Source organism: Geosmithia morbida (assembly GCF_012550715.1).
Source record: "Geosmithia morbida isolate 1262 chromosome Unknown scaffold_7, whole genome shotgun sequence".
NCBI classification, from domain to species: domain Eukaryota; kingdom Fungi; phylum Ascomycota; class Sordariomycetes; order Hypocreales; family Bionectriaceae; genus Geosmithia; species Geosmithia morbida.
The window spans coordinates 210,618-223,208 of NW_023336194.1; the positions used below are offsets into that span (position 1 = coordinate 210,618).

Sequence of the window (12,591 nt, forward strand, 5' to 3'; positions counted from 1 at the left end):
TACCCAAAAAAAAACCAAGAAAAAAAAAGAGGTTCTTACTTTTACATTCAGCCAACCAGCCTCATTGATCTCGGTCTTGCTGAAAAAGAGGGGAAAAAAGAGAAGAAGAAGAAAACAGAAACTGAGGAGAAGCTCGATTGACTTCTCGAGGACTCTATTGACCTGATAATACCTGAGAGATAACTTTCACTCTCTTTCTGTCGACAGTCTTACTACACACTCAGCAGTAAGACTCTTCTTCTATTGGCGGGGCGATAACCGACCGGGACGTGACGAACCCCTCCGCGCGCTCGCGACGATGAAGACGACGATACTCTCGGTCAACTCTGGATCCAGCTCCATCAAGATATCCGTCTACTCTCTCAAGGAGCGCCATGCGGACCCGGAGCAGATCGCCGAGGTGCGGGTGAGCGGGCTGACGGCGCCGCCGATGGGCGTGAGCTACGTGCGGCGCGGGCAGAGGATCCACAAGGACATGGAGCCGCCGTCGACGGTGCGGACGCCGGGCGACGCCTTCAAGATGATGGTGCACATGCTGATCGACGACCCGGAGCTGAGCGACATCGCCCGGGCCGAGGACATCGCCATCACCTGCCACCGCATCGTGCACGGCGGCGACTTCACCGAGGCCCAGCTGGTGACGCGCGAGACGTACCACACGCTGGAGCTGCTGAGCGACCTGGCGCCGCTGCACAACGGCGCCGCCCTGGACAACGTCAAGACTTGCATCGAGCTGCTGCCCAAGACGCGCAACGTCGCCTGCTTCGACTCGCAGTTCCACGCCACCATGCCGCCGCACGTGTCCACCTACCCCATCGACCAGGAGATCGCCCGCAAGAACCACCTGCGCAAGTACGGCTTCCACGGCATCAGCTACGCCTTCATCGCGCGCAACACCGCCTCCGCCCTGGCGAGGGACGCGTCCGACCTCAACGTCATAGCCCTGCACCTCGGCAGCGGGGCCAGCGCCTGCGCCATCAGGGCCGGCAAGTCCTGGGACACGTCCATGGGCCTCACGCCCCTCGCCGGCCTCCCCGGCGCCACCCGCAGCGGCAGCATCGACCCCAGCCTCGTCTTCCACTACGCCAGCGACGTCGGCAAGCTGTCCCCCTCCTCCACCGCCAACCTGCACATCTCGACGGCCGAGGAGATACTCAACAAGAAGTCGGGCTGGTCCGCCCTCGCCGGCACTACCGACTTCTCCGTCATCGCCCGCCGCGACACCCCGGAGCGCCGCCTCGCCTTCGACCTCTTCGTCGGCCGCGTCGCCGGCTACGTCGGGAGCTACTTCGTCGCCCTCGAGGGCCGCGTCGACGCCCTCGTCTTCGCCGGAGGCATAGGCGAGAAGAGCGCGGCGCTGCGGGAGGCCGTCGTCCACGCCGTCAGGTGCCTGGGCTTCGCCGTCGACGCCAAGAAGAACGAGGACGCCTCGTCGTCTTCCTCCGTCGTCGAGGACATCACCGCCGCCGCCACCGACACCGACGCTGGTTCGAAGTCGACTCCGCGCGTCCTCGTCTGCCAGACTGACGAACAGTTTGAGATGGCTCGCATATGCTCTTCCAGGGATGACTTGTGGGAATAGACATGGCCCACACTCTTCTCTTCTTTTCCTTCTTCTTCTTCTTTTCTTCTTCTTCTTCTTCACTTTCCCTTGTTACACCTTGAAAGATGGTTCATAGTAGGAATAAACACACACCCCTCACTCTTCTTTTTGTCTGCTACGCTTCGGAAGATGGTTAACCAATTCGGCGAATAGGCAAACTCTATGAAGACAAAATTTCTGTAAGCTCAGATGGGATTGTTATGAACGGGCTTAGACTCACTCACGTTGCTCCAGCATTGATATAAATTATGAAAAAAACAAAAGATATGATGGGCGTTTCATTCCAATGCTTGTAGAGACATGATTCCGGAACTATCTCGTAGCATGACGCTCATTGACCCCCAATACTGTAAAGGAAGAAAGGAAAGGAGGAGATTCGTCAGAACAATCCAATCCGACAATTACTCCCAGCATTTTCCTTCACACCCCTTGTTGTTGTAGTGCATACCGGTGTATACCCCTCCCCCGTATGACATAATGGTACTGAGAGGGGAGGAATCGCTGATTGCCGTCTTGCCGAGGCCATAGGGCTGATATGGTACCAGATGGATATAGATGATTATCGCGGGAACCGAAATTCCAGATGGAGAGCGGCTTGTTTACATCGTATACGTTCGTGGAGAGTGGGTTATGAACTCGTCTGTGTACCGCTAGCAGATGATAGGCCTCGATGATTATGCGCCAGCCGTTGATGATAGGGCTGAATTCAACCTTTTTCTTCCTCTCTCTCTCTCTCTCTCTCCCTTACTCAAATCAGTTTCGTTGATTTTCGGGATATGAGAGAAGAAAGAAGAAAGGATGGGAGGTTGGTAAGAAATGAAAGAAGGATGTACAGTGTACAGTGTATAATGTATGCATATATATCATACAAGAGAAACATACCTTGCTGTCAGTCAGGTCCAAAGATATGGTGGCCTCGCGAACCTCTGCATGCTCAATGATGACGCGAAAGTCGGTGCAGCAGTTCCCGCAGGAGGCGATGGTATGCCGGCACGGTACGAGCCCCGGGCTCGAGGTGACGCCGCGGCCGGGGATGATGGAGGACACCAGGGCCAGGAGGCGGGAGACGCTGACGACCGGCAGAGGGTCTCACGGGCAGGAGGTCCCTGCCAACCAGGCCCGTGCTGTCATAGTTGGTGCAGCGGTGGAGGCAGAGGTCGTAGTGGTAGTCGGCTATGCAGCCGAGGATCCCGTCGGTGGTCCCCCCGAGGACGTGATTGACCGTCAGGATCAGCCTGGCGCTGGACTCCTGGGGCCAGATGAGGCGGCGACGCGGGCCGGCGTCAGCGTTGACGGCGGGGGCTCGACGGCCGTCCCGGGCCCGTATACGAGACTGGACCGCGCGGGCCCCGGGATCTGAAGTCGAAGCATGAGACTCTGAGGCGTCGGACCACCCAACACTAGTCTCGATAGGAGTTTGCTGATGGCGAGATACCTCGTGTGTCGGAGTTTAGCAGACAGAGAAGGGCATCCCGAACAGGCAGAGTACCGCCTGGCCATGGCTGGCTCCCTCTCCAGGAGGTACATGAAGGAGACCCTTGACCGTAGATTGGGATCCTGGAAAAGAGAGAGCCGGGATGATACTCGCAGATTTTAAACATGTTGTGGCGTAGAGGGATTACCTCGCTGTTTGTTAGTTGGCAGAATGCCTTCACAATAAACGAAACATGGAAGACAAATTTGTACCTTTTTTTTTTTTTCTTTGGCTTTGTTTTTGTCGAATTTTATATACTTTATCTCCATGATACTTACTTCTTCTCGAGGTAAGCCTTATAGCCTATATCCTCGAGCCTGGCAGCCTTAGCCTCGACCTCGACCTTCATGGTCTCCTGGTAGTCTGCCATCTTCTTCTGGTAGTCTGGGATGTGGGATCCCAGCATGCGGACGGCCAGCAGGGCTGCATTAGTTGAGTTGTTGATGCCGACGGTAGCGACGGGGATGCCTCTCTATTGTTGTGCCAGAGCGATTAGAGTGAGATCTCTTAGGGGGGAGGCAATGGAAGTAGAGAGGGGGGAGGGACAAGAGTAGAGATGATGAAAGATGCAGAGAAGAAAAAGGAGTGGGGGAGTTGAATGTGTATATTACATACCGGCATCTGAACAATGCTGAGCAGACTATCTTTTCCGTCGAGATGGGTAGCCTTGATGGGCACACCGATGACAGGCACGGTGGTCTCCGATGCCAGCATACCGGGGAGATGGGCAGCGCCCCCGGCAGCGGCAATGAGGACCTTGATGCCCCTCGCGGCGGCGCCGTGCGCCAGCTCGGCCATGCGTCCCGGCGTGCGGTGAGCAGACGTGATGGTGCAGTCATAGGGGACGCCAAACTTTTCTAGAATGTCCAGACCGGCCGAAAGGACGGGGAGGTCTGAGTCCGACCCCATCGTCACCATGACAAGGGGGGCATCACGATCACGCGACGTCGAAGGAGAGGAAGGATCAGCAGCAGCAGCAGCAGCAGCAGCGGGAGTAGCGGTGGGACGCATCTGCGCAGCCGAAGAATCCAGGCGCTCCTGACGCATCCTATCCACCTCCGCGACGAAGGGGGCGATGGATTCCTCGAGACGGTCGTTGGACGAGGTGAAAGTGATGTGCCCGATCTTGCGCCCGGGTTTGGACGCCTTCCCGTAGAGGTGGAGGTGTACGTCGGTCTCGGCGTCGATGTAACCCGTGCGCGAGAGGCGGACCAGATCATCGTGGGACTCCGGGACGGCGCCGCCGAGGATGTTGAGCATGACAGCCCTGGGGAAGCGGGGTTCGAGCTTCAGCTGCGGAGGGATCAAGTCCATTATGGCGTGGAGCTGGGCCTTGTACTGCGACATCTGGGGGATGGCCTCCATGGTGTAGTGACCTGAGTTGTGAGGGCGGGGGGCGACCTCGTTGACCATGATGGAGCCTAGATGAGTCAGTATCGTTTCAACACATTTCATGTATACGATATCATTGTTGGATCGCAAACAAGAACAAGAGCAAAACCCCACTCCTCCCACCCAGAAAAAAAAAGAAAGAAAAGAGGAGAAGAGAAGAGGACCTACCATCCTCGAGGAGAAACAGTTCAACAGCAAACACACCCCTCCCCCAGAGACTCTCGACGACATCCTCAGCCACCTTCCCAGCCCGAGCTCGGGAGGCCTCGTCGACCCCCCGGGGCGGCATGTAGACGAGCTTGCACACGTCATCCTGGTGGACCGTCTCGACGACGGGGTAAGAGTAGACCTTCTTGGTGTTCCCCTCGTCGTCCTCGGTGCGGACCACCATGACGGCCAGCTCCTTGACAAAGGGCACCCACTTCTCGGCGTAGAGGGGCAGACCCTTGAGCGCCGCGATGGCGCGGTCAAAGTCCTCGGAGCTGCTGACCTTGAAGTTCCCCCTCCCGTCGTAGGATCCCTTGCGAGCCTTGACCACGAACGGGAAGCCGAGCTCGGAAGCGGCGTCCCTGAGCTTGCCGACGAGCTTGCCGCCGTCGATGCCGTCGGCGCCCAGATCCAGCTGCTCGGCGATGGGCACCCCGCGGGCCTGGAAGTGCTCCTTCTGGAGGAACTTGTCTTGCACGAGCCTCAGGGTGCGCCACGAAGGGTGGACCGGCACCTTCTTCACGGTGCCGTCGGCGGTGCGCACACCCTTGGTGGCCACCTCCTCGAGCACGTGGGTGTCTACGTGCTCGATCTCGACGGTCAGCACGTCGCACCTGGACGCCAGCTCGCGCACCTTGTCGGCGTCCTTGAACGAGCCGGATATGTGGTCCGGCCGGGCATTGGCCCGCTTGGCCGGGGTGTCGTCCCCGGTGTCTAGGACGATGATGTCGTAGCCTAGCGGGCCGGCCGACTCGCACAGCATGCGACCTAGTTGGCCTCCGCCCAGGAGACCGATGGTGGGGGTCATCGTATGTGTGTATGTGTATGCGTGTGCGTGTGCGGTTTGAGTGAGCTGAGCTGAGCTGAGCTGAGCTGAGCTGCGTTGAGTTGAGTTGAGTTTTGGAGTGAGTGGGATCATCGGAGCCGACGTCGGATGGTTTTGCGTGATGAAATCTTGGGGAATGAGAATATCGTGCACTGTATATCGCACTAATAGATTTTGATTTTTTTGGGCCACGATGCCGTAGCTCGTGGTGGTGAAAAGTTGTGGATGACTCAGTATATACACTGTGCAGAAGTTACTGTCTTTTGATACGGTAATACGGAGCAAGACCGACAACACACATATATTATTACTTGTAGATGTTCAGGATACTGAACCAGCAAGCGCTCCTACTCTGATGCGAAACAATCTTTTACCCTCCGTCATTCCAATGAAACACGCACTCGTGTACACCCAAGCACAATCTACATCAGGGCCTTCGCTTACCCACCCGCCGCCCACTCAACGCTTAGCGGGCAACTCCAAGTCAAGTCTAAGCTGGGAGTTGCCCCCAACTCCGACCCAGTAGACGTTGATCGGCAGCCCATCCTCGCGGGGCGTGTATGACTTCCACCCAAACGTCCCGTCCTGAATGGTGTCGTGCTTGATGAAGAACCTCTCCTCCACGCCACTGTCAGTGTTGACCTCGGTGACCTGCACAATCTCCGAGCCGGGCGTGTACTCTTCCGGGTCGGCCGTGAACCAGACCGGTTCGTCCGGGAGCATGCGAGAGCTTCCTCCGATGTACGGGTTGTCGTAGTCCGTCATTCGCTCGGTTTCGCTTTACTTTTGTTATTCTCTCTGGTTGGACGTGACTAGCACATACACACACACTCTCTCTTTTCTCTCTCTCTCTCTCTCTCTCTCTCTGTCTATCTGTCTGTCTGTCTGTCTCTGTGTATGTGCGTGCGTGCGTGCGTGTGTATAGAAGAGAGAGAGAGAGAGAGAGAGAGAGAGAGAGAGAGAAAAGGAGCAAGAAGAGAAAAACAAGGCTTACGGGTCATAGGCAAAGACAGTATCATAGATCTTTGAAGAAGAGAAAGCCTGGGCCCCACGGGACACGGTAGCAATGTCGGCGGCATACTCTGTCCCGTTGGTCGTGACAAAGGTCAGGTAGAACGGCCCGGTCCATGGGTCCGTGACGGGAGAGGCGGCGAGGGTGGAGCCAAGGGCAGATGCCAGTACGGCGGCAGTTGAGAGACGCATTCTCACGGCGAGGTAAGGATGATGTGTACTGGATGTGTCATGTATACTTGGTGGCCAGTGGGTGATGATGCTCAGGGATGAAGGAAGCCGTCATGTATATATATATATATGTGTGTGTGTGTGTGCGTGTGTGTGTGTGCGCGCGTCTGCAAACCATATAAAAATAGACAAGAAAAAAACGCTCGTAAGCAACAATGTCACCGGATCTCACCAAGATGCCAATAATCATGAACAATCATAATAGACGGCTTACAGCCTCGTAGTAGTGAGCTCGTACAAGCAGTCGAGAATGCGAATAATACGACTATGTGGCTCGAATCCACGTCATTCCAGCTCCGTACGAGCTCGTAATCCAATCCTCGGTTGCTCACCCGACTCCCTCCTCGTTTGGGCTCAACAGTCCCATTGTGTATGTACCGGGTTCAAGGTTGTGACGGAGTTCTAGAATTCTGTAGAGTTGAAACCGTCATAGCCTCTTTCTCTCTCTCTCTCTCTCTCTCTCTCTTTTTTTTTTTTGGATGAAAGAATAATTTTTCCTATTCTTATCATCTTCAACAAAGAGCACCCCGTGCATGCCATGGGTTTGGACCCTTGGCTCTGGGCCCTAGAGGAGACTACTTCTAATTAGTAGCTACTAATGGCTAACTAATAGCTACTACTAGCTAATCATTGTACAGACTTCGAATACGGGACGGCTTGTTCCTTGTGTTCCTCGGATATGAGGGGTAAGCTTCAATTCTGACGTCAGCTTATCGTCCATAGTCTTGTCCCTACGTGGTGGTGTCTTGCATCGCATGTGGCATGTCATAGCGATAGGGACAAGACCATAGAGACAAGACCACAAGAGACGGAAAGACGTGTACGCATATAATAATGAAAAAACGCCAGAGACGCGTTGATAGTTTAGGAGCCACCATGGTATCAATTGAATCCGAATCCGAACCGAACCAACAAAAAAACAAGCAGTACCTCATCCCCATCATTGCCCATCCACCACAGCTCGCCTCTGTCCCAGGGGTGTCCTTTTTCATATACAACATTTCATAAAGGAGGAAAATATTATAAAACCAAAAAACGCCTTGCTTCTGCTTCCTTTCCTTTCCGTATCCGTCATGTCGCAGAGTATATAAAGTGTCATTCAGTTGTAGACAAGGAAAAAAAAACATCCTAAGCAAAGATCACGTCATCTCTGCCAAGCTGTAAAGATGACGTAAGCCCATGAGGGAAATCCTCCCCCCCTATGGGAGAGAAAGAAACAAGTGTATCCCAAAGTTGCGCTTTTGGTATCCAGATGAAGATGAGAGACCGGGTAAAGAAAAAAGAAGAGAAAGTGTTGGATTTCGCAGGGGAATAGAAATTATCTTAGTTGTTGCTGTAGTTGATGTAGACCGACGAGATGTAAGAAAGGAAGAGGGGAGGAGAGTAAAAGGCGAGAGGGTAACGTCGTCATGTAACGTGTGTCATGATGTATGCCGTGGTGTGTGTAATGGATGTGGATGTGCGGCCGAGAGAGAAGCGGTATGCAGTGGCGATGTAGTTCCCCTCGGATGACGAGAGTTGCATTGAAATTGGCATGTCGATATCATGGAATTGTCATTTTGTGGGTGTGAAAGGCGGGGCTGCCCGGGCGGGTCCCCCCGCGGCCCCCCCTCCCCTTTCCCCTGTCGAATTATGACTTGCCCTCCTGGCAGGCAATGGCCATGGCGAGTGCATCGAGACCACTGCTGGGCGAGGCCACCGGAGCTGCCGGGCGGTTGAGCAGGGGCAGATCCAGGCCGCGCATGTCCCAGGCAGCGCTGTCGGGGGATCGACGGGTGGCAGAGGCAGCGGCAGCGGCGTGGTTGGGGAGAGGGGGAGGTGCGGGGAGAGGGTACTGCTCCGTCGCCGTCGTCGCCGTCTTCCAGGGCACGCCGGCACCGGTGCCGCCGACAGCCGCAGGCACCGCCGCAGACGTTGTCGGCGTCGTCGCCGGGGGCGGGGTCGCTGTCGTGGCGGGAGCGGTGACGGCGGCGGCAGCAGCCATCTCGCGTGCTGCCGAACGGCTACGACCCGAGGCCGAGTGTCGACGGGGGCCAGCCAGGGCGGCCACGGCGGCCTTTTGGGTTCGCTGACCGGCCGAGTGACCCTTGTCCTTGTAGTGAGTCTCGAGGTGCTGCTTCATGTTGTCGGCGCGCGTGAACTTCTTCTGGCACCCGTGAAAGGTACACTGGACAGCCTTCTCGGCCGTGTGGATCTTGGAGTGGCGCGAGGCGTGACCGGAAGTGGTGAACGTCTTTTCGCAGCCGTGGCTTTCGCGGTAGCGGCAGGGGTAGCGCTTTCCGGGACGCTCGGCCATCGACGCCCCTCCGGCTGCGGCTGCTGCGGCTGCGGCCGCGGATGAGGGCGACGCGCCAGACATGGCGGCGGCAGCGGCGGCGGCGGCGGCCTCGTCCTCAAACGACGAGGCTCGGCTCTCGGTCACGTAGGCTGGCCGCTTGATGGGTGCATCGGCGGTGACCGGGTAGTCTTGGGCGACGGGGTAGATGGAGGCCGACGAGGTGCGGGGAAAGATGTAGTCGACCGAGGGCGTCATGGGGGAGATGGGATCGTTACTGGTCTGGGAGTCATACGAGTCGGAGCGGAGCAGCTCGGGCATGTTGGGGGAGGAAGAGTTGCTGCGGAGGGCGGGGCTGGGATGGGAGAAGACGTGGTGGTGGTGGTGACCCGCCGGGGCTGTCTGGTGGTAGCTGAGCGGCCTTGCGGGCAGCGGGCGCTGCGGCTGAGGCTGGGGCGGCTGCTGCTGCTGCTGCTGGCCGTCGTTGAGCAGCGACACCTGGCGGCCGGAGGCGTCTCTAGCTTGCATTGTGAAGTGTGCAGAGTGCGTGGTGCGCGTATCTGTCGTCTAGACAAGAGGAATTGCCTGTTCCAACAAGGCAGCGCAGCTGGGAGGGAAGAGGCTAGGGAATTTCTTCAACGTGAGAGTGACCGAACCGACCGATGGTAGCGATGGGACGGGACGACAGCGCCAATCTGGGGGATGGGCTTCAGGGTTGTCCAGTGGCAGGGCAGGGTAATGGATAGAGCAGCGAGCACTCTGGAGAATTCTCGTTCCCTCGTACGAAACAATCGACTGCAGTGGGCGATGGGTGGCAACGGTGATAATAATAGTGTCTGCGTGGGTGTATGGAGTAATTGTCGAATCATGAGAATAAACGAGAGACGGCTTGATCTACTTTCTGGATAGCAATGGCAATGTACCGCCCGGTGGGGTTATGTGACGGTTGTTTTGCTGTGGTGAAGTGTATGCGTATGTGTGATGTGTGCGTGTAGAAGAGAAGCGAGAGAAGAGGAAGAGAGCAGATTTACGGGAAGGGGGAGAGGAGGAGGAAGGGTATTGTATATGAGATGGAGAAGAAACGGGTAAAAGAAAAAAAACGGATAGAGGGAGATGGAGGTTTTGGGGAGGGGAGGGGGAGTGTGGAAAAAAGGACGGGGGAGGAAAGGTAGGAGGGGGTGTGGTCTCTTTCCTGACCCTAAGGAGAGAGAAGATCGGCATATCCTGACTGGTATGGGAAGCTGGGGGGTGGGACTTGGGGGGAGAGGGGGGCGGGGAGGGTCAAGACTCAAGAGAGAAGCCAAATCAAGCCACGCCCCCAAGGAACAGGCTACAGCGGGGGGGGGGGGGGGGGGGGTAAGCGGGGAGGCGATGGGTACCTAGGGGGAGGGAGACGTACGGAGTATATTCCGGGCAACAGCTAATGGTACTTGACCGGGGTAATGCTTGATGCTGTTGATGCTGGTAGCCGATATGAGGCGGTGCAGAAAAAGATTAGAGGGTTGGAGGCCACCGGGTAAAGTATTGCGACGTACGCGTACGCTATTATTACCACGGAGTACGGGGTGCTATTACTTGAGCTGATGAGACGTGACAATTCTTCTCTCTCACTTTCTTTCTCTCTGTTTTTTTATATTCTCTTTTTTTCCCCCTCTTTTTTTCTTTTTCTTTCTTTTTTTTTTTTTGAAGAGAAGAAAAAGGGTAGCGTACGACGTAGGAGATGATGGTCATACGATGGGCAATGCTTGAAATTAAAGAAAAGTATGTTGCGAATATCGCTGCAAGGGAGGGTATAGATCGGACTGTTAGAGGTCATGGGATTTAACCATCAATACCATGTTTTGCCATCACGCATACGGAGGATTGGATGATCTTCGTACGAGCAGAAGGAGAAGGAGGAGAAGAAAGGAAAGTGCCATGGTTTCTCGTGAGGGTGTGTGCGTACCACAGAGTGTGTGTGCGAGCCCACCCACCCACCCACCACCTTACCCCTCCAATCCGTGCAGGGCGGCTACGGGTACGAGGATGATGGCGAACAGTCAGAAGGCCGTGCAGGAAGAGAGTCCGAAGAGGTGATATATATGTATATATATATATGTGTGTGTGTGTGTGTGTGTGTGTGTGTGTGTGCGCGCGCGCGCGCGTGCATTGGTCCGTACATGTCGTACCTGCGAGCGATCAGGATTGTTTTGCAAGTTTTTTTTGCGCCTTCAGGGCCTTGCTTTACGGGCTTGCAATACAACAGGTGCAGAAAGTGTGGATACGTACCCTGAGGAGTCCTGACAAGGGTAGAACCCGACCAGGGTAGAAGGGGTCCAACCCGCTCAAGAGCGGCCCAAAAGTCAGACAAGACAAGGGGAACGGGGAACACCCCAACACCCCCCCCCCCCCCCCAAGAGGACCTAGGCGAGGAACGATTGACAGTACGGGTATTGAAGTAACCCGTACCACGGCCTACGGCACTCTATCCATGATTATACAGGTACGTGCTACCGACTATTAGGTAGAGTCACGGCTCGTGGTAATGCTCCGTACCTCGACGTTGCCTTACCTAAAAGCCTGCGGCCCAGTCAAACCATCCTTTTACTCCGTACTCTTGGTACGAGAGTCGCCAATCATGAGAGATGATGTGGCAGCGGGGTATGGGTGGACGGGCCGTGTTTATGGAGGGTCAGAGGGAGAGAGTGTGTGAGAGAGAAGAGAGAGAGAGAGACGATGGCTTTCCTTTCTGACGTACGTAATCATCCATTACCTGAAGCAGAACCACAGCGTGTCAAGCCGGGTCCTAGCCTGCCACACAATAGCTGGAAGCAACAAGTACTCATCCATAGTTCGCAAGACCCCGTGAACCCTACAACTGTAATCTGTATAGCTACGACAGTACATGGTCGCCCTGCGACTAGTCGCACTATCACTAGTCGTTTTTTTTTTTTATAAAAAAAATTGGCCTACTAATACCACTAGTATTACTCTGTATATAAACTGGAACAACTGAGCACCGAAACATGAACAATCTTCTCACTAGCGCACGGTGGCTGCCTGCATCTCTCTCCACGGCCTGGCGTCGACTTCGTCATAGCTACGTATGCGATCTCATTCTCCAACTCTCCCGGAAGTAGCATGGGAATCTGGTCTTTGGCATGTTGATCAACCTATTTTCCTCCCCTCCCCCCCTTTTTTTTTTCCTTTCGTTCCTTTTTTCCCCCCCCTCTCTACCCTTACGGCCATCGTTTTTACTACTGCTGTTATTGACGCAATATTTCCGGCCCTCCAATTCAAACCAGGAGAGAGAGGTGGGGTGGGGAGGGGAGGGGAGGAAGGAGAAGGGAGAAGAAGGGGAAGAAGGGATGTCAATCTGAGAGGATGGTCCCTCGATAATTTCTCGGTGACGGCAAGTCGTCAGGGTCTTTTTCTCTTTTTACGTCTCTCTCTTCTCACTTCCGGACGAATATCAGTTGCTGCTCTCTCTCTCTCTCTCTCTCTCTCTCTCTCTCTCTCTCTCAGTCTCTCAGACATGTAGGTCGTAAAAAACAAGGGCGGGTCCTGACAAACTAAAAGCAGAGGTCTCTCTC

General features: G+C 55.4%; 5 protein-coding genes across 5 annotated transcripts; 2 read left to right on the forward strand and 3 right to left on the reverse strand.

Moving 5' to 3' along the window:
- Window positions 1–298: 298 nt before the first annotated feature.
- GMORB2_6920 (acetate kinase) lies at window positions 299–1,582 on the forward strand (the record flags this gene model as incomplete). Its single annotated transcript, XM_035468885.1, has 1 exon — window positions 299–1,582. One exon carries the CDS (start codon window positions 299–301, stop codon window positions 1,580–1,582), a length of 1,284 nt encoding a protein of 427 aa, XP_035321265.1.
- A 928-nt stretch (window positions 1,583–2,510) lies between these two features.
- On the forward strand, window positions 2,511–2,963 carry GMORB2_6921 (uncharacterized protein; the record flags this gene model as incomplete). The annotated part of the gene is made up of 1 exon (XM_035468886.1): window positions 2,511–2,963. The coding sequence occupies one exon, from the start codon at window positions 2,511–2,513 to the stop codon at window positions 2,961–2,963; it is 453 nt and encodes a 150-aa protein (XP_035321266.1).
- A 388-nt stretch (window positions 2,964–3,351) lies between these two features.
- Window positions 3,352–5,484, reverse strand: GMORB2_6922 (phosphoribosylaminoimidazole carboxylase; the record flags this gene model as incomplete). The annotated part of the gene is made up of 3 exons (XM_035468887.1): window positions 3,352–3,549; window positions 3,693–4,498; window positions 4,638–5,484. The coding sequence occupies 3 exons, from the start codon at window positions 5,482–5,484 to the stop codon at window positions 3,352–3,354; spliced, it is 1,851 nt and encodes a 616-aa protein (XP_035321267.1).
- A 477-nt stretch (window positions 5,485–5,961) lies between these two features.
- On the reverse strand, window positions 5,962–6,705 carry GMORB2_6923 (uncharacterized protein; the record flags this gene model as incomplete). Its single annotated transcript, XM_035468888.1, has 2 exons — window positions 5,962–6,280; window positions 6,497–6,705. The coding sequence occupies 2 exons, from the start codon at window positions 6,703–6,705 to the stop codon at window positions 5,962–5,964; spliced, it is 528 nt and encodes a 175-aa protein (XP_035321268.1).
- A 1,669-nt stretch (window positions 6,706–8,374) lies between these two features.
- On the reverse strand, window positions 8,375–9,547 carry GMORB2_6924 (ZnF C2H2; the record flags this gene model as incomplete). Its single annotated transcript, XM_035468889.1, is given in 3 exon segments — window positions 8,375–8,501; window positions 8,711–8,747; window positions 8,752–9,547. Coding segments are annotated over 3 exon segments (960 nt in total).
- Window positions 9,548–12,591: the final 3,044 nt, after the last annotated feature.